General features: G+C 38.4%; 1 protein-coding gene across 1 annotated transcript in view; it reads right to left on the reverse strand.

Moving 5' to 3' along the window:
* Positions 1-21059, reverse strand: part of NRDE2 (NRDE-2, necessary for RNA interference, domain containing) — a 30110-nt gene extending 9051 nt beyond the window's left edge. The window contains exons 1-10 of the mRNA XM_066188650.1: positions 20842-21059; positions 17929-18037; positions 15650-15868; positions 12740-12889; positions 9862-10324; positions 9266-9668; positions 5559-5692; positions 3360-3480; positions 1148-1323; positions 65-451 (exon numbers count right to left, since the gene is read on the reverse strand). Coding sequence (XP_066044747.1) covers positions 65-451; positions 1148-1323; positions 3360-3480; positions 5559-5692; positions 9266-9668; positions 9862-10324; positions 12740-12889; positions 15650-15868; positions 17929-18037; positions 20842-20920 — 2241 coding nt within the window. The 5' untranslated portion in view covers positions 20921-21059. The remainder of the gene's footprint in view (positions 1-64; positions 452-1147; positions 1324-3359; positions 3481-5558; positions 5693-9265; positions 9669-9861; positions 10325-12739; positions 12890-15649; positions 15869-17928; positions 18038-20841) is intronic.
* Between the last annotated feature and the right edge of the window lie 345 nt (positions 21060-21404).

Here is a 21404-nt window from a genome sequence, read left to right on the forward strand (position 1 = left end):
ATAAACATTAATACAGAAGAAAGCCACACATCACAAAATTGATTATATGCAGACTCCTCATTACCTTAGATATTTCATACTGTAGCCAACAGACGGCCAGGTTAGATTTTTCCTTTCCTGTAAATATCTGAGACAGAACATGGAAGACATTCTGTATGAACTCCTCTCCTTCTCTGTATTGGCCTATCTGATGTCTGCCTCGTGACATTGTATCCATATGACCAATACTGTTGAATCCAGAAAGCGGAAAATCCACAGAAGTCAGCGGTTTGTCATCATAAAGCACACTGTCAAAGATGTTATTTTCATCCATGGCAATATAGAGACTGGAAGGAAAGAGTTTACTTGTACATGGAACTCCCAGGAATTGCAAAAAAGAGTACAATAGTTGATGCTGAAGCTTTGGATTAGAAAGACGGATTAAAGATGGTCCAAGGTCATCAAATAACACCTAAAAAAATCCAAATTAAAACAAATTCCATTAATTTATGCAATCAAATAAAAGCAGCAAATCTGTAATTTATGTAATTAAAGAACCTTTTAAAATCAATAGGATTTAGAATTACCATTAAATGGTAGCAAAATGTCATCCAAATTAAAAATGGACAAGTTAAACAAGCAATCTGTTTTTCCAGTCAGACTGTAAATTTGCTATCAACTGATTTCTTTGCCTGTGAACAACAAAGACCTCCATAGAAAACTTACAAAATTAAGGTCTGGAAGACTTTATTCATAGGCCTTTTAACACATTGTAATCTGAAAAGCAGTATCTGACTTGACCTATTTCCCAAGGAATAAAAAATATCCAACTATCTGACTTGAAGGCAATGAAACCTTTGTTTATTTAATACACATCTCTTCTTAAACACATATTTCTGTGAGATTTCTCCACACAGATGACAGGAATCACTGAACAGCAAAGACAGACTATTTCCCAGCAGACTTTCCAAAGTTTACCATGAGCTTCCCATGGTTTCCAGAAGTCTCAACACAAAACCTCAGGCAAATTTTGAATTTCAAAGGAAAACCTTTTTTCCAAACAAAGAAAAGTATTACTCTTCTAAAATATCCACAAATATGGCAATGAATTCAAATTAAAGGATAACTAGTCTTATCATCTCCCCTTGTTCTATTATATGACAGTGACCTGTCTTTCTGGATCTTCACAATCTTCTTCAGTTTCCTTTTTGGTTTTGTCTGGCCTCCAAGGTAACCAGTGCCTTGCCTCACGGGAATATTCAATATCCAACCAAATATGCCACTTGGGAAGAGTTTTATCTTTTATTTCTTGATCCTCATCTAGCTCTTCATCATCCTCATCATCTAAAATCAAATCAATATATACACACAAAAAATTATTAAAGAAAAATTATCCCACCAAATCCAAATGTCAGGCATGACATACACTTTAACTACTTGAACAATGGAAATAAATACAGTGTTAATAAAAAAAATACACAAGACACAGCTGAGATTTTCCACATCATGTTCTGGGTTTTGACACCAACTCTGTAAGAATAGGAAGGTAGGAAGCTTCCAAACTTTTAGAAGCTGTGAATCAGTGTCAGCACCCAAACTTTTTCACAGAGGAGAAAAGAAAACACTGACAAGCTGTGGACCACTTTTATCAACAGCAATTTGAAAGCAACAGCCAAGAGTCAGGCATCCTTTCATGTAACTTAGATTCTTCACTTCATACCTGGGCATAAAATTTCAAGTATGCTCTATGAATACCAGTGTGCATAAAACATCTTGAGAAAACCACGGTACATAAAAAATGGTACTTTAATGTAATTAAACATTGCAAAACAAGTTTGGCCATGATGCTTTGTAGTAAGTGGTATTTTCAACATTTTAATTAATGTGCAGTTGAAACAACCCACATAGTTGCACACACACACACAAAAGGATGTGCTTAACCACATCCCACTTTTATGATAATCTTTCTGGACTATTGGATAAAATTACCATATTTTTCCTCTGACAGCAATACATTAATTCTGTGCAGAGACTGGTGAGCACCTATAGGCAAAGGGAAAGCTTATAGAGAGGTTTCTTTTTTTACTGCTGAGGAAAACAATAGCCCTCAAAATTTAATGGTTGCCTGCATTATAAAAATCAAGCCATTTCCATACCCCCTCCAACTTCTTGATCCTGACATCTGCCAATAACTAGGTGAAATACTCCCAATCCCAGTTCTTCTTAAACTTCAGGTAAAACAAACAGGTGGTTGCAAGATTATTACTCTCCCTATATTTTTGTGATCAATAGTATCTCCTTTAGTCAGCAACTCTATCAAAAAGGACAGCATTTCCACAATCTAATCAAAGTTTGAGGAAACCTGACAGTTTTCAATGAACACACTGAACTGAAAATTGCACCTGAACTTCAGGGGCTGACACATATGGGGAAAGCACTGGTATATACTGGAGCTGCCCAAGACTGGCAGTTGTTCTCTTCTCTATACTGACTCTTCTCAGTTTGTGAACAAAATGTCTAGATCCATCAAAAATAAAACTGCTGACCTTAGTTAGGGGCCAAGGAAATTCCATCTTAATCCGGGGACAAGGGAGGCACGTAATTATTTTTCAGTTCCTTTGTTTACTAAAAGCAGACCCAAACTTGCTTCATCAGAGTTGCTACAGCAGGAGCAGCAAAAGCGAAGACCACTCGTCTTTGGTCAGACACATTCCAGCCTGCTGCTCCCCTGCAAGCTGTATCTGCTTGAGAAATAGCCCTTGACATGAAAGGAAGTGCTGTAGACCACAAGACAAGGTGAGGCTAAGAAGCAGAGAGTGTTTTCTGCATCCCTGCTCTTCCAGAAGCACTCCAGCCAAGTGAAGACACAATTCCTTCATTTTCTGCATCACAAAGAGAAAGGAAATGTTTTCCTCCTATTTTACCTATACTTTTGCTTGAGTAACTGAAATCTGATTCTAGAAATAGAATCATAAATCTAGGTATCCTTGAGACAACTGTCACACAATAATATAATCCCACCTCACCTTACTAATGTGGTGACAGGGTCTTAAGGGAAGTAGCTTCCTTTCACTTTTGATGGGCATGAATCTCCAACAAGTACTCACATCTCTAGCTTTTTCAACATGAAGTGGAGGATATGCCACTTTCTCCTCTAATTCTCATTGTAGGAAGGACAACAATGTTCCATAAACAGTATTGTACATAGAACATACAATACATGCTATTCCTTGTGAAATATGATATACATATCTTGGTATCAGTAAATATTTTTAAAAATTTCTATGCAGAAACATGACAAGAATCAGATTATACCATTCTAATCAAAATGTTTAGAAGAACACATAGCCATACAATTACACATATTGAGACACACATACCAGGTTTAAGAACAACCCAGCCACCCTTTTCTTGTTGGTGCATCCATGCTTTCCAGCCTCTTGCTCCTTTTTCTCCAAGTCGTGGTTCTCCACTATCCCAAAAGGGTTCAAAGAATTCCACCTATTGTTTTTGACAGGACCAACCAAAACAAAACATAGAGAAAAATAGTTTTTGCTGTTGTACAGACATTATCTCTGTCAACTTAGGTTTCCCAGACCCTACAAGCACAGATCTGGATGTAATTTCTGTATTTAAAGACTCTGTTAGATACTGCTGAAGATTCAGCAGGAACAATTGTGCACTTCAGTTATGGCTGTGGCACATAAGGACTGTCATCAGCTCTTCTCATGAAAATAAAGTTTGTTTTAAAAGGTAACAGGCTTTAAATAAAGCAAAATACTTTAGTGCTTACAGTCCTTTATAGATCTTTCAAGGATAAAGATCCAAGTCCCCACGCTGTGGCTTCCAGAACCCCAAAACTCCATTCCTCCCTAACATCTATGAGACCATGAAGAATTTGGCTAATGGAACGATAACGCAATCACACACCTATGGTCAAATCAAAATGTTACAGTAGCACATAAATATGACCGGACTAAAGACAAGAGGAGAAAGATCCATAAGGACTTTAATCTTTCAGGTTTAAGGGTTTTAAAAGTTCAGGGCACGTTCCAGTGAATCAGAAGTTCAGGGTTCTAGTCTGAGTGACTTTGTCACTAGCAGTATGCAGTCATCTCTAGATTCATCAATGCCTCCTCTGCTTTGTGCATCCCAAGCTCTAATGACAATCTCTCACCTATTAAATGCTTCTGCTGTGTACCAACCTTTGGCTTGGACATTGAGATGTGAATGTTAATACAAATATTAACAATAAAATTTATTCCAAGAAAAAGCAAGCATTAATGCAGAAGAAAATTCCAGGCTTACAGCAAACTGCAAAATATAATTCTGCTTCTTGTGGATTTATTATTTGCTGCAAGTGAGAAAGTGAACTGTGAAAACAGCGTGGAAACAAGTAATTCCAGACTGAGTCACAACATTTCTGTAAGACAGCAGAATGTGTGATCAGCTGTAAATCTGGCATCTTCCCATTTTCAAGAACTGCTCTTTCCAACCCAAACATGGTCCTTTTGAATCAAGGTTCCTTTTCATCCTGTTCTAAGATTTTTTAAATACTACAGGTAATCAAGCAGTTTTTCAAATGATTGGAACTGTAACTGTATGTGTATAGTTACACAGTTGTAGTAATACAGTCACTATAACTATACATACAGTAATAGGTATAGTTATATATATACTGTATGTGTGCAACTACACCAAATCCTCCATGATAGCTTTGACTGAACTCTAAATTTTACCTCTTTATGAAGACATCACTATTTTTTAACCTGTCAGGTTGCTCCATTTGTGGGTAACAGTATTAATAGAGAGAGCAAGAACTAGAGTCTGAGTTTCTGGGGAAGACAGTGAGATAACTGAAGCAAATTCAATTTTTAACCTCTACAGTAGCCCAGCTGCCTAAATGGTGGCCTCTCTCCCACTCCTTAAAAAAGAAGCAGTACTTAACAGTTCAGTGAGATGATGCTACTGGCATCTAAGTATTAACTTCCTTATTATTACTGGGGTGTATGTGCAATGTTCTCCTGAACAAATTAAGATGAAAAGTGATTTAGTACTTCAACATTTACCATTATAAGCTGAACAGAATCTCATGGGTCAAATAAAGGGCACTTGAAAGCATGAAAGTGTTCCTAATGTAGCCATCAAATTAATGGAAACAGGTAACAGAGAACCTAAGAAGCTTTTGCAAAATCTGTCTGAATGGAAAGATTCTATCAGCTCTCTCCAGCACCAGTAACAAAACAAGAGCATTTTGGGGGAAAAGAAGCAGGGCAAGTGCTAAAGAGACAGAGACATTGATCAGCTGGCTCCATTGTTTCCATTTTTAATTATTAAAAAATACATTAAACGCCTAGTTATCACACTTCTATTATATACAGTAAAAGTAGCCATTTGTCTACTATAGTTCCAGAGGACCCACAAGCATTTTTTCAATGCAGGCATCACCTTGAAGAACCTCTAAGTAAGCTGTTATCCAAAATATTTCCCTATGTCCTTAAAAATTCATCAACATTTTTCTGGTACAGCACTTTCTGTAATACATAAAGACACACACCCATTTAAATGGAAATTGCTACCTGTCCCCTTGTTGGCAAATCTTTTACACTGTCAGGTTTAAAGAAGGTGAAGTCAATCAGAGCCTGAAACAAAGACACTGCTTTCTCAGAATGGCCAGTCTGTCTCAGAAAGTGGCATTGTTGAATAAATATAGCTGTAAAGAAAAGAAGATAAAATTTTAGTATTTCAAATTTTGTTGCAAAGTATTTTATTACAGCTCACAAAAATAAAAATACATACACGACTTGCTGAAGAACTAATTGTTTCGGAATAGTATCAAAATTCAAAACATGGAGAGTAAACAGATTAAATGCATGTCAAAGTTGTCACAGTTTAATGAACTTTAAGACTGCTCACTTTAAATGTGCCAGAGATGACTTTTTACTCATGCCATACATGCACTGTCCTTACTGATGGGAAGTTAGACACAATGGTCTGAACTTCACTGTATCCAACATCTGTCACTGTGTCACAGCCCACTTTGAAGATGCTGGGTGTAATCACAATGCACACAGGAGGTGATAACAAGAAAAATCTTTTTTGCCTCAGTTTTGCATGAGATATTTACATTGATAATATGTAGGCAAGATATCATTTTCATTCCAATTGTCATTACCTTTTCCTTTATGTAAGAACTGAGTTAAGAGAAGTCCAGTCTTCTGGTCAAAATATTACTACTCAGAAGTAGGGAAAAGCCCTATCCAACACTGTTCAACAATTTATTTGTCTAACCACTGTATTATCCCTACTGCACACTGAGCCTCAGTCTCAAGCTTAAAAAGGGAAGCAGAGTCCCAGTGTTTCTTTTCATATTTTGCAATGAGAGTCTTCAACAAAAGAGTTGGAGAAGTAACAGGTATAGTAAACGCTTCCATTATGAGGCAGCTCAAGGACATTTCAGTGATACTCAATCACACCAAATTACACTCCAGTCTTAATAAAAACTGTTCAAATTACTTTAAATCATAATTGACTTGCAAAAAACCCCAAGATCATAAACACTTAAACAAATCACTGACAGCTTGGAAAACAGTTCTTTAAATACTACTGTTCCTTCACTAAACACATTGGCTTTGGAGGGTTTTTAACAATTCAAATATTTAGGTGTCTAGAAACACACATGTAACAACATGGGTTAGCAGCAACTGCTCTTAACCATCATCTTATATTTAATACATGGGAAATGATTTACTGCTTTTATCTGAATTTAGACATATGTCAGATGTATACACATAAAAACCTGAATTCAGCTAGAATCTACAAACTAGGCATTCAATCCAATTTTTTCTGCAAAGTCAATGATTATTCCTGCTAACAAAAACTCTGAGATTTCTGAAGATATTTAAACAAGAAAACAATTATTAAGTTTATAATACAGTCCTCCCAAGCATTTTAACTAATTTAGCACTGCCTCAAACTGACACTGAAAAAATTGTCCTTTCTTACTCTCCCAGCTTCAGAGATGAACTTTGATTAAAATACTCTGAATGCAGAAAATGCTTCATCAGGATTTGGTGCCAAAAATAAATTACAGCGTAAAATTTTCTGCATTTTAAAAAACAAAAAGGTATTTGAAGAAATGCCAAGATCAGCATTTTCTTTGTGGCAAAAACTGAAAACAGCATGAATACATACTTTATTCAGTCCATGATGCTAAGACACTACTGCAGCTGAACTGACTTGGAAGATAAGGATGTTTCTCCCCAACCAGTAGGTACAATTTGAAAAACAGGACTCCCTTTATACAGCAAAAAATTAAGACTACTTTTCATTCATCTGCTTTATATTACAGTTCCTAGTAAATTTAAAGTATTATAAATTCTTATACCAAGATTTACTTAAAGGCTGATCTACCATTTAAAATTCAGCTTTACCTTTTTAAAATTTTTCCATACTTTAAAAAAACACCCATCTATTTCCAAGGAGATAGTACCGCATGCTGAACACTAGATGGCACAGTCCCCCACTGTTTAAAATTAGAGCTCTTTCACTTTGTCCTTAGCAAAGGTCAAAGGTTGAAGATAGAAGCCTAATGTACATCTACAGTGCTACTCACCTCGTAATTAGTTTGTGAAATAGTCTGTATATTTACCTTAATGAACAATTTGGTAACCTTCCTAGTAAGTACACTGTCAATTAAAAGTCAGCCCAAGAATTACACAGTTGAGTCACTAATAAAGAAACCTCAAATCAAGAAGTCTCCCAGTGGAAATTTCTCTATTCCTATCATTTGAATTCTGAAGAGGAAAAATAAAATACTCGAGATTGTTCATAAACAAATCACAATAGGCTTAAGAAAGAACAACAAGAAGTTACTTGTGTTTCTGTGCCACTCCTGAATTTGAGTTCATTTTCATCTTAAGCTACCTATGGACATTACCAGCAAAAACGTATTTAGAAAAACATCTAATCTAATATCAGTTAACTTGCTAAAGGAACTCTATTTAAAAAAATTCTCATAGCAGCTACAAACTGCTTCGTGAGTTTGTATTTCATGAGTCACATATGTTCAAATATGTGCAGGAAAACAAAATGAAAGAAAAACTTTCCTGTTTCCAAAACCAGAATCTGAATAAAACCTTTGTCCTGAGAATCATTCATTGTGGTTAGTGTACAAAGTGACTAAAATATTGGAAATCAGAGACAGTAGAAGCAACTAGAAGCTATCAGGCTGTACAATATCCACTGGCCAGCAGAGCATTTTTCCTTTGCAGCACTTTTTCCAGTGCTTGATCCAAGATGAATCAGCCAAAAACCGTTTGAGATCTGAACACCTGAAATTCATTTGGTAACTCAGCATCTCAATCTGTAAGACCAGACTGGATATTGCATAACATCATTGCTCCAACAGGAATTACGGGACTGGATAAGAACAAGATGTTTCTTGGACTATGAGGCGCATGACAAAAAAATGGACTCCCCCCATAACAGTCTCTTTTAGATTAAAAACATATTAAAAAAAAGAAGTCAAAAATATTCATGGTGACACTAATATTTTCCCCTCCTCAATGTATTCACAGATTAATAATCACAATGACACGGCAAGGTAGGGAAGTAAAATTGAAATGGATAGGTTAAGTCTTTTAGTTCCAAATAAATTTAAAGACCATGCCAGAACTGAGCATGAACTCATTTCTTCCCTGAATCCACTCCAGCATCCTAACTATCTGACTTATTTTCCTTCCAGTGGTAATTATGTAACAAATTATAAACTGGTAGATGTATGCACAGAAGAAATACAAAAGGCATGATCCCATGGTACTACAGCTTAGAATTCTCCATTTACAGACTGGGATTCTCAACAAAATTTCACATCAGACTTCTAATGTTCCTTTTCTTTTCTGGATTAAAGTAATCAGTTGTATAACTTCTGAACAAGAGATAATTATTTTTTTCATAAGTCTCCTTTTTATAAAAGCACATCTCCGGACTGTTGGCTGTGATTCTGCAGTCTTGACACTGTACTATAAACCACTCAGCACATTAGACTTTAATGGATGTTGTATCATAAACTCTCCTGGGGAAGAGAAGGATCTGCTATATCCATATTTGGTTGGAACATCTGCTTTAATTCTCAGCTAAGAAATCAGGATGCCAGGCATTTTGAAGAGAAGAAAAGCTTCATGCAATGCATAGGAAAATCTGTTCCTAATGCAGTTAGCTCCTATGAAGACCAATGTGACCACAGTATGCAGAAAGAACCCTACCCATGCAGAAAGAACCTTACCCAGCATAGCTTCTTCTGTGCCAGGCAGCAGAGGATGGGACACCATGCTGCCATCCTGTACAGCTGCCAGTGTTGTCAAACATTTCCCATAGAGACTGTTGATCTTTGAAACGGAAAACGTAGTGAACTGACTTTGACAGAAAAGAAGGTATTTCTTCCACATCTCTGGATTATTGGGATGTAAAAAAATTAGCTTCTGCCATTCTTTGATCAAAGCTGGTGGCTCCCAGAATTCCGTGCAAAGCTTCAGCCTGGCAAGTTTCAGATCAACATTACTTGGATTGCTTTCAATTGCCCTCTCTAAAATGGCCAGTTTCTTTTCCAAGATTAACTTGAGCGATTTTCTCCTTAATTCCTGCTCTCCCTTACTGGCATAAGGGCTAGCTCCTCCCATCAATTTATCCTAAACCAAAAAGAAACATCATTACAACCTCAAGAAGAACGATCACTAGAATCACAAGAATGTTGACATTTGTGAAGTTAACAGCTCATTCTTCACTTACAAAAGATAAACAGTTCTAAACAAATGAAGTTACAATATAATGTTCATGTATTTATTACTTATAACAAGCAACAAGGCCCATTAGAGTACATACCTGAAAGGAAATAAATTCCATCCAAGCATTAATATCTCTTGGGTTTTCCCTGACTTTCTTGTTATATTCTTCCACTTTTGACATTAGAATGGAGTTCATGTTTATCCCAGGCTCTTGAATTGTTTGCTGTGTATTTACAGACTCATTGTCTGCACTCTTGCACCCTTTTCCTTGTAGCCACACTGTGGTTGATGGATCATAAATACCAAGAGGATTTACTTCTGTTGTGTCAGAAGAATCATCAGTTTCCACTTGGGAAACTGGTATAAAGGCAGGTGGATCAGATGGAGAATTTTTATTACAAACAAGAATGCCATCTGTGTTCAGCATCTTCACATTGTTCTTTGTAAAGTAGCGCTCAGGTCGACTCTGTGCTTGCTTCTTCTTTGATGCAGAACTGTCCCAAGTTATACAGTGTTTCTTTGCATCTATGCCAAGACAGGACTCTCCTTTCCTTTTGTACCTTGGAAGGGAAAATACAATTAAACATCTTCTAAAATACACATTAGAAAAGACACCTCCTTTCCAAAAGAAATACTTTCATTCAAATTAACCCAAATAACGTATGCCTAGACCTTCAAAAGTTTAAGAACCTGGTAACTTTCTGCTTATTTAAGACTTCAACTTATAAATTCTTTCAGTGCCATCACACTTTTACTATCATACTAAGCTTCCTCTGAGTTCAACAATATATGTCATACTCAAGCAGAAGAAAACCCTTTTTCCTTTCCATCATTTTAAGCCACATAGACAAACCTGGAGAAAGAACAACAGACATTATTTAGGGTTACGTAGATTAGATTATGTTAAACTGAAAATGAGACAACAGTTGTTCAGTCCAGTAACTTCCTTCTGCATCCCTAGGCCTCTGTCCATTTTATAGGCCAAAAAGCGGAGAGGGTGTGAAGAGAAAAAGAGAGGCCATGTTCATAAAGGCCACAATAATCTTACGGATTAGGACAGGAAAATATAATCTTCAAATATTACCAAGAATGTAATTTCAGTGGCAGATATAGTGACATGCAGTGCTAAAATAATACTTTTCATCTCAGAAAATAGCTGACAATCCACAGGTGATAGAAAATTGAAACAAATTGTAACCAGGCAATTTTATTGCAAAGGCATAAAATGCTGTAAAAATATAACTCATAAATTCTCCCTCCTCCACAAATAATTATATACAGTATTATTGTATATACAGTAAACTATTTTCCTGAGAAAATCAAGAAGTGTACATACAAAATGCACAAGCCAACTGCAGCCACCTTTGGATGGGCTTCTGTATTAAAGCAAGGAAATGTTTTGAAGGGTCATCACAGTACCAGTAACTCACAAAGGACATTGAACGTGCATTTAATCTATACTAACATGAAATAGAGCATTGCATAGGACAGACACATTTTGGTACAATCTCTGGGTGAAGAAATCTGTTTGCTAAGATTTTTGTAGCTTTTTTTTTTTTTTACAAGAGTATCACACTACTCAAGTAAGTAAATCTCTTGACAGATTTAGTACAAAATAATCAATACCTTCACTTCCCTTTCAGACACAGAAACAGAACAATAGAGACCAAAACCAGCACTTGCCCAAAGAAGATTAATAACACAACCTGGGATTTCTGACCTCAAAAACACACCTTTGAATCTGCCCCATGCTGCCACCTCCAGATGGCCCCGTATTTTGCTACAGAGAATGCTTTTAAAAACAATGAAAATCCTGCACGTTATCCCCGTTATTTCATGCCATCTTTTGCCTTTTAAAACATTAATCCAGGAATTATAGAATGGCTTGGGTTGGAAGGGGCCTTACAGATGATCTCGTTCCAACCCCATAGGCAGAGACAGTATCCACTAAATCAGGCTGCTCAAAGCTCCTTCCAACCTGGCCTTGAACATTTCCAGGGATGGGGCATCCATGTCTCTGGGCAGGCTATTCCAGTGCCTCACCACCCTCACAGTAAAGAATTTCTTCCTAATATTCAATCAAAACCTATTCTTTTCAGTTTAAAACCACTTCCCCAGGTCCTGTCACTACATGCCCTTATAAAAAGTCCCTCTCCATCTTTCATGTAGGTTCCCTTCAGGTACTGGACAGAGCCATCTCTTTTCCAGGCTGAACAACCCCAATTCTCTCAGCCTTTACTCATAGGAGAGGTGCTCCAGCTCCCTGTGACCAACCTGGTGGCCCTTCTCTCCATCAGGAGAGTGGTGGACTCACTCCAACAGGTCCATGTCCCTCCTGTGCTGTGAACTCCAGAGCTGGATGCAGCACTTCAGGTGGGGTCTCACCAGAGCAGAGCAGAGGGGCAGAATCCCCTCCCTTGCCCTGCTGCCCACACTGCTTTGGATGCAGCCCAGGATACAATTGGCTTTCTGGGCTGCCAGTGCATATTTCTGGCTCATCATCCACTTACTCTCATCATTTCTCTCATCCATCAGCACCCCTAAGTCCTTCTTGGCAGGGCTGCTCTGAATCTGTTCATCCCCCAGCCTGTGTTGACCCCTGTCCTGACCTAGGTGCAGCACCCTGCCATTGTTAAATCTCATGACGGCGCCCTTACTGAGCTTGTCCAGGTCCCTCTGGATGTCACCCCGTCCTTCAGGAGCACTAACTGCACTACTCAGCTTAGTCTTGTCAAACTTACTGAGTGTGCACTTGATCCTGCTGCCCATGTCATTGATGAAGAACACATTAGACAGCACTTGTCCCAGTACAGACCCCTAGAGACATCACTTGCCACTGACACTGGCCCAACACCAAGTTAAATTTTGAAATAAGCTACTCAGTTATCTTTTTTACATCTTCTATGTAAAAACACTGCAGCCAGACTCAAGTGACTGTGACAGTTTGGATACCAACAGAGAATGACGTTCCACACCTGGCTATGTCCCCGCGGTACAGGGATTTGTAGGCCCAGTTTGCAGGGTCCGGTCTCTTGTCTATCCGGAAGGTGTCTGCTCTGGGGGCCTGGAGGTCATCAAGCCAAATAGAACGACTGCTGGGAACATCTGATGCCTTCTTACCTAGACTGCAGACAAGGAGAAAGGATTTTCTAAGCATTTGTGCACATATTCATTTACATAACACAAGAAACATTACATTTCTGTAGTTCACAATAATTCAACTTACTCAAGGTCATTGTACGTGATCAACTCTTGCAAAGTCAGCACCATACTTTGAAAAAATCAACTAGAAACACACTAATAGAACCATCAAATCAAAACACCAAAAGTCCTTGCACTTCCAAAAACTGAATTTATGATTATAAAAGGTAATACCCAGATTTAACCAATCAATCCAATCAATTGCTTGGCACACTATAATCCAAAAGCCACATATTACTATTTTCAAGATTTACTTTTGTCTTGGTAAGATGTTACGATCAAGAAAAAGAAGCTAATCTGTAAGAGGATTGACTAGGTGTAATTATACCCATGCATTTGATAAAACAGTTGTTGGGGGTTAGGTTTGTTCCTTCTTTCTCTAAAGAATTTTTTCCCCACAAGTTACCAAGGAGACCAAGTGTTGGATACTTGAGAGTACTTAACCGAAACAAAGAGGTGGACAAAGGTGGAAGGGGGAGATAACACAGGTAAAAGACAGAGCTTGAGGCAGCTATGGGCTTTGGGCTTTTCTTTTTCCGGCTTTCGGGGAGAGAGAGAACGGCTGTTGCTGGCTGGAGGAGTTTCACTATGGCCAAAGGGATCCAGTCCTGGGAAATCTACTATCACCGGTCCGGCCTGAATCCGGAGTTTTCTCTGCCACCCGCGGGAGCTGGTCCAAGCCCTGCCTCGCCTTCCGCTCCTTCGGCGCTGCTCCTCTTGCTACAGTGTGACCCAGCACCTCCCTGCCTGCCGGGACATCCTGCCCCTGCCTGCCGGGACACCCTGCCATCCCGGGACTTTTCCACTGTTCCAGCTTGGTGCTATGAGGATCCTGCAGGGACACCGAAACCAAACTGCCCTGGGTTTTGTGAAACAAAGCCCTCAAGGTTCTTGGTACTGTTGTCGTTTGTCATTAATGCTGTAGTTGTTTGGGGGGGGGGGGTGAGTTTTTTTTGTGTTTGTTTGCTTTGTATTACATACTAGTAAAGAACTGCTATTCCTATTTCCCAAATCTTTGCCAAAGAGCCTCTGATTGTAATTTTACCTGGCAGATACCTGTCTTCCCAAACCAAGACAACAGTGTGTATCAAAGTGGTTTAAAGATTACAGTTATACAAATGATTGTTAAGTGGAAACTGAGACCTGCCTCTGAACTGCAGATAACTCTGAATTTCCAATCTGAATTCCAATGGTACAAATATGTGAGTTTTAGAGTCCTGAAAATTTTTCTGAAATTTCTCAACACTTTCCACATTCAAAGCAATCTTGTGGTTCAGGTTTCAAAACCAGTCTTTTGAAAGCTCAATATTCTCTCAGCATGAACAATTTATGGAAAGTAGTAAAAAGAGACAACATGAAGGAACTTCCACACTTTCATTTGGGCAAAGCACCGGCTGGCTGACCCAATTTAGCAAACAGCTTATGAACCACGCCCAGGCACCTTTCCAGCACAGATGAGTGATGGGACTGAGCAGAATGGGTTTAGCACCCAAATAATTTTTACTGTCCTTCCTGTCAAGGAAGCCTTAGCCCCCACAAGGCAATGAAAGTTCTCATAAAGGAGGAGTCATGTGTGGCTAGAAGTATCAGACAACATCTACAGTACCTCTGCCACTCTTCCACAAGGAAACAATGTTACCTTGGCATAGGCACATCCCACAAACCTGCACCTTCCCCCTTGAGAAAAGCACTGAACTGGGGGAAATTCAAGGACTACCCAGACTACATCAGCTGTAACAACAATTCCTTAATGTCACCACATCCTTATTCCATCCACAGGAGTAGCTGCAGCGTGGTGAATCAGAGCCAGAGCTGCTGACACCAAAGAGAATACAGGAACCAGGGAATCAGAGAGAGGCAAAATGGCTGCTCAAACTAGCAAACATGGTGAGAACCAGGAGAAGGTGACTCACAGCCAACTGGACAGGGCCACCTCAAAATGTTAAAAACCCAACAGCCTGGGGAAAGCACAGCTCGGTATGCCAAACCTGGACACTCACTGCATTCACAGAACCTCTTTAGCTGCTCAAAGGTCATGATAGTCACTACATGCCTATTTTCTTGTTCCATAAAAAAAGACATCTCCACTAATTACACAGTACTTTAGAGCTACTGGAATTAACAAAGAAGATTCAACAAAACAATTTCAATTGTTCAAATCCTCATATAGAAATATTACAAGCAGAAAGTGTGAAGCAAAATATGTGGATATAAAAGAAATATTAAATCATACAACAAATTTTGTCTTAAAATGAAAAAAGGGAAACGTTAACTCTGTGAGGAAGAAGTTACTTTACATGGCAAACCCAGCCACATACTAAGATTTTTCCACTAATTAAGAATGTTTAATGCAATAGCTCTCCAAACCCTCACAAAAGATCCATGAAAGGAAACAAGATGGTTACAAAAACTGAACATAAGCCTCTATATTACTTTAAAAATTTATTTCATAACCACCATACCATGCTTTGCTCTGTACAACAGCATTTCACTGAATATTTCAGTCACAGTTTTTTGATATCATTAAAGAAGTGGTTCTAAATCTGTTTCCCTTACTTTGAATGCAGGTTTAGTCACACAAAGCTTAGAAAAAGATGATCAACCAGTGGTAAAAATTTCAGTTGAAGAGACAGGCACAAGAATACAATGAATTTATATCTTGCATAGTGTTAATATATACATACTTTGCTGCAGCTTCCTTTCCACTACTTTTGCCACTTCCTTTGTCCTTGACGTGCTTAGTGTCCACATCTGATTCGCTGCTACTGGAATCCCCTTTGGTTTTCTTCTTTGTCTTCTTACTGTGGTGATGCTTTTTCTTTTTCTTTTTCCTTTTCTTACTTGTGTGTTTCAGACTCTCATCTGTATCACTCTCCTCTGAGAACTCAGATCTTGAAGAAGTCCTGATTGGAAAAAAGTATATACGTTTATATATCCCTATTCAGCTAAGCAGTAAAACTGTTACGAAATACCACCACACAAAAGTTCAGAACATTTTACTCTTTACCTTTATTCTCTCTGTGTTTTTTGAGAAGGTAGCAGTAACATATACAGCACAAGTGATATAAATCTGCATTAAATCACAACTATATTTTTCAGCTGCTGGAATTACTGACAACCACTCAATGTTTTAATTATCAAGGCATTTTGATGTGTGATCTGTACAAATATCCATCTGTTAACACTGACAAATTGAAGAAGATGACCAAGAAGATAAACTTTTCTAACTTTGCCAAACAACTTAGGTCAAGCTACAAGACTGAGAAATATTTCACTATGACCTACAAAATAAAAAAGTCTGATTTTTTCCCCTGTTTTTTTATGACTTATATAAGAAGTATCAAAACCACACTTTTAAAATCACTTCCAGATTAAAAAAAATCAAATCCACCAATCAAGAAACAATTTTTGATGACTACTCAATTAATGCTATCATATAATACAGTATAATGTAATAAACAACACTATGTACAACAGACAACCAAGGTATTGAGATCACACAAAGGACACATAGTTTTAGCAAAACATATGTATATTATTGTACATACCACAAAATCTCCCACACTTAATAATCAAATGAAAAATGGAGTTCTTCTCTAACCCTTAATTAAAGCACAAGGTTTTTTTAACTTTTTTTTTTTTTCTGGAATCTTTCAATAAAAGAAAGGAGTGACAACTCAGTATTCCTAATATGTCAATAAAAGAAAATATTGTATTTCAGAAACAAGGCATCTCAAGCAACAGCTCTGACACATTTTTTAAGGACACTAAGGAAAAAGAAAACAAAGAATAACAATAAGCACCATCTTCTTTAAAACAAACATGCACACTTCTGCAAACCAAACTCTCTCAAAACCACCAACTAGGCTGGAGCAATTAGTTTTTATTGACATGAGATAAAACCAATTAGTTTTTATTAAATCAAGTACCCAAGTAATAGGCAAAAAAAAAAACCCCAAACAACAAACACCCAAACATTCTTCTGCACAGTTTTTTGACAAAGCCTTTTTCAAAGATAAAATTCATATGCTGGGTTTATTATGTCATTCTGTCTAACAGTAACTTGCAAAATCCTTAGCTTTATGACATGGAAGTCCTAAAAATATTTGAAGAAACATAGTAGAATATATGACTGACAAACAAAATATTGATAGCACTTCAAACACACAATGCATGTAAATGCAAGACTAAGTACAGAAAAAGATGTACTCAGGTGTGCTTGGTATTATAAAGATTTCCTCTATCATGACCACCAAGAATCATCATAGACAAGGCAGCTTGTATCAAATTAAAAGTGACTAAGGTTTTGAACTTGACAACTACAACCTGATTGCATTCACTACTGAGTGCTAGTTACAGTGTAGATAAGCCAAGTACAGCAACCAGTCCAGTGGATGTATTAAAACCAGTTCTTCAGCAAACGTGGCTGCCTAAAGCTCGCTTCTACAAAAGGATATAATCACCCACTTCAGCTGACCAGCACATTCTACAGCCACACTCAACTTGATAGATATAATATTTCATTAGTTCACATCAGCAACTGTTTTTCAAAAAGTAAGAAACTCAACTGTGAAAAGGCTGATTTCTCTGGTTTCCACAGAGAAATCATACAGATGATGCTTAATCTTTACAGTATTTCAAGGTCACTTCAGACATTCAAAAGCTAATGAAGAATCATGATTGCTCAGTTTCCTCTCCATTTCAAAATAACAATCATTTAAATGCAGCTCTGAGAAAAAGAAAATGGGATGTAATTGCCAATACATACAATTTCTTATTATTTTAAGTTAAAAGACATGGAAGCATTATTCATTCTTTTACACATGACTCAGTTCAGGCATTTTTAAATACTGAACACTAGAATGAAAAGCAGCTTTTAGCTTCTGAATTTTGTCTCATATAACAAAAGATAAGCAGGACAAAAGAAAGAGGCTATTTCAAAAGATACTGAAGTACACTCTACCTTATTAATGGTGATTTTTCAGGAATGAGATTGGCAACTTCTGTAGTGCGCTGGTGCAGTAATAATGCATCTTCTGCAGAGAAGCTTGGGTTACTTAGCCAGTCTAACTCTGTAGGTAAAAAAAAAAAAAAAAAAAGTGAGATCAACATAAATTAGCTTGCTGTGCTTTTTTAAGTTGGGGGTTAATCTATGCAGCAGACAGTTAAATTCACAGTAAATGTCACTAAGTCATGTGCAATAACTGAGCATATTGGAAAGCTCTCCATGAAATTTGCATTTAGCTCATACTGAAAGCAGATTCCATGTTTAATACACAGCTCTTTACATAAGAAAAGAATCCATCCAACATTCATTTTTATGATTTAAAACTTCTAACTTTATATACTTATAGAGTGTATAAATTTGCTGTATAAGATAATCTACTGTATCATAATATATTTACTAATACATATCAATGATATATTAATTTCTGTATGCAATATAGAATAGAAATAGTTACATATCTTAAAAGTGAAATTAAAAAATTACGGAAAGGCATAATTAAACAAAAGGTATAGTTAATGAATGTGATAAAGCTTATACAAACTAACAAAACTGTACTTTACTGAATTTGTGGAAAATATTCTTTACAGAATTTTATTGACAGGCACATCGATTACTGATAAGAATACTCAAGTGTTTTATACATGGCCAAAACATGTCACTGGATTCTCAGTTCTCTAACCACTGAAATATCATTAGACCTTTCAACAGTGTGAAAGAAAGCTATTAGATGCTAATTGAGATACATTAGCCAGCATCAAGCATTCTGCATCTAAATCTCTGCATTTCAGTCACCAGATAAGATCAGACACTGACAGAATCTGGAAGAGAATTTAACATCTCTTCACCTGTGAGGCTTTTTTTCTTGTGGAATGTCTAAGAAGTTTACCATTTTTGCAGAGCAGATATAAAAGACCTATTTTTTGATAATATGCATTTGTTTGTGAGCACAACAGCAGCAGCAATCCAATGACAATCTCTTTATACCTTCTCAGGCAGAAAGAAAAATTAAAGCTTTACGGTGCATGTCTACAGCGGCAATTTTTAAGAGTTACACGAAGCCTCTCAGGATCCTGAAAATCTGCTTTCAGCAAAATTCACTGCATCATCTGACCTACAGCATAGTTCAGACTGCAAATAATGCTGTGCAATATACTGACTAATGTCAGCAGGGTTACTTATTACCACCGTTGTCTTCATGAAGAGAAAAGATAAATTTGCAATTTATCTTCCACCAAACGCTAATTAAGCTTGACAACATAATTGTAATGAAGCATATACAAAATTGCAGCACTCTAGAGGCTGCTGCAACTCAGCAATTGGGAAGCTTAGGAAGTGTAAGGTTTGTTTCTGTTTCAGATAGCACTTTCACTTTAGAAATGGTTTAGGAAGGTTTTCAAAAGTATGAGGCAGAGTGGTTGGCTGCATGAAATACGACCTATATATATATATTATTACTTCAACTTTTACAATAAAGTTATGAAGCACCCCTAAATGTCTGCTAAAGGCACCTTAGTTTTACATAACATTAAAATCAAAATACTCTGCGATCTCTGTAGTATGATGCACTTTGGCTTCACAACAGGTCTGAGCCAAGAACCATCTATCCGAGAGATAGATGCCTGTCAAGTTCTCAAGTTCTCACAAGTTGAATGTGTGAAATTTGATATACACCCCCATAAATGTGGTTCGGAGTTAGTATTTAATTTTTACAACTTACGTTGAAATGTCACTGTCAACAACAAAGTACAATATCTATTAAAACGCAAACCAAACAAATTACGTTCCAGCTTTGTCAATAATTCTCACACAAAAAGCTCCCAGTATGACAAAATTTAAGTCATAAGCAGTGCTAACAACTAAAATCTGGATCCAAAAGTCAGTCTTACATATTTTTCTGTATAATCTGATCTTCCAGACAAGTGGCCTGAAACAACATAGGCTACCATAAAAACCTTAAAGCCTATATACATAAAGTTTTAAAATATAACCAAAGTCTTATTACCAGAGAATTTTACTGTATCTCTGCCTGACAGCGCAGCTCCTCTGTTCCTAGAAGCTGTAGTTTGGGATCTTATTATGTCCACTACTCCCTACACCAAGCGTCATTACCAGAAAGGGTCCTAAAGGCAGCTAGAGCATCTCTGCACTGGCAGAGTGAGTACCAACCACTGTTATGCCATCAGGGGTAATGCAGACCTGGTTAGAACAAGAAGCTAATGCACCATACCGACTGGACCAAACATACAAGAAATTCAGCCTAGGTAAATAATTCTTCGGTTTCCCTTTGCTGTGGCATCTAGAGAATGGGCAGATTTAAGGGTGGTAGAACCTGGCAGGCAAAAGTAAGGGTTGGTTTAAATCCTGTTCAGTAAATTAATAAACATAGTACCTACTTCACCGCTTAGCATTACACCAGAAAGTGTTATTTACTTTAATATTATTATTTATTTTATCAGAAGTATTACTCGCTAGACATCAACTACAGCAGTCAATGTGACACAATGATTCATAATCACATTTGTTAGCTTCCAAAAAAGTCAACTATGATTTGCCTTAATGAACAAGGAATTAAAAAACACTTTTCAAGCTATCCACAGCTAGTGGGGAAAAAAAGAGAAAAAAAAAAAAAAAAGAAAAAAAAGAAAGAAAAGTAAAGAAAAGAAAACCAACAACAAACGCAAAGCCGCCGTGCCGCGCTCCGCAGCCTCGGGGGCGATGGTGACGGGCCGACGGGCCCGAGCCCGCGGCAGCACCGCCCCCGCCGCCGCTCCACGCCGGGGCGAAGCGCGGCCGGAGCGGGGCTGGCGGCGTTGTGCCCAGGGCCGCTGGAGAGCTGTTAAGGGACAGACGGTCCTCCCAGGACTTTACCTCTCTTGGAGCCCTCGGAGCTGCCGGCGGGGGGCTCCCCGGGCTGGGCGGCCCCGGCGAAAGCCGGGAACAGCGCCATGTCTCGGCCGCCGCCACCAGCCCCAGCCGCCGGCAGCAAGATGGCGCCGCGGCGCCGAGCGCGCTGGGAGCGGTAGTTCTTCCGCCCGGCCCCAAGATGGCGGCTGGGGGAAGGAAGGTTCGGCGCGGGGGCCGCTGCTGGCGGGCGGCTTTCTGTGGGCAACAGAGAATCGTGCGCCCTCCGCCGCCGCACTGCGAGACCGGAGCAGGGGACTGCTGCGGAAAGAGACGGGATGCCGTTTCCAGAGCCAGCCCGTCCTTCCCGCCACCCTCATCCCTCATGAGGCATTCCGGGACGGAACACCCGAGCGATGTCTCCAGAGGCTGGAATGCTCAGCTGTGTAAAAGACGATGCTGTAAGGGAGCGGGCGGCCTTTGTGGCGGTAACCAATGTTCGCCTGGAGAGCCGTGTGCCCGGGCAGCCTGTCTCGCACCGTCAGCACGGGGCACAAATAGCCTGCAGTCGGCCGTGAGTCAGCCTCCTG

The sequence above is a fragment of the Chamaea fasciata genome, unplaced genomic scaffold (assembly GCF_029207755.1).
Source record: "Chamaea fasciata isolate MVZ Bird 193981 ecotype frontalis unplaced genomic scaffold, bChaFas1.0.hap1 SCAF_7, whole genome shotgun sequence".
Classification (NCBI taxonomy): Eukaryota; Metazoa; Chordata; class Aves; order Passeriformes; family Sylviidae; genus Chamaea; species Chamaea fasciata.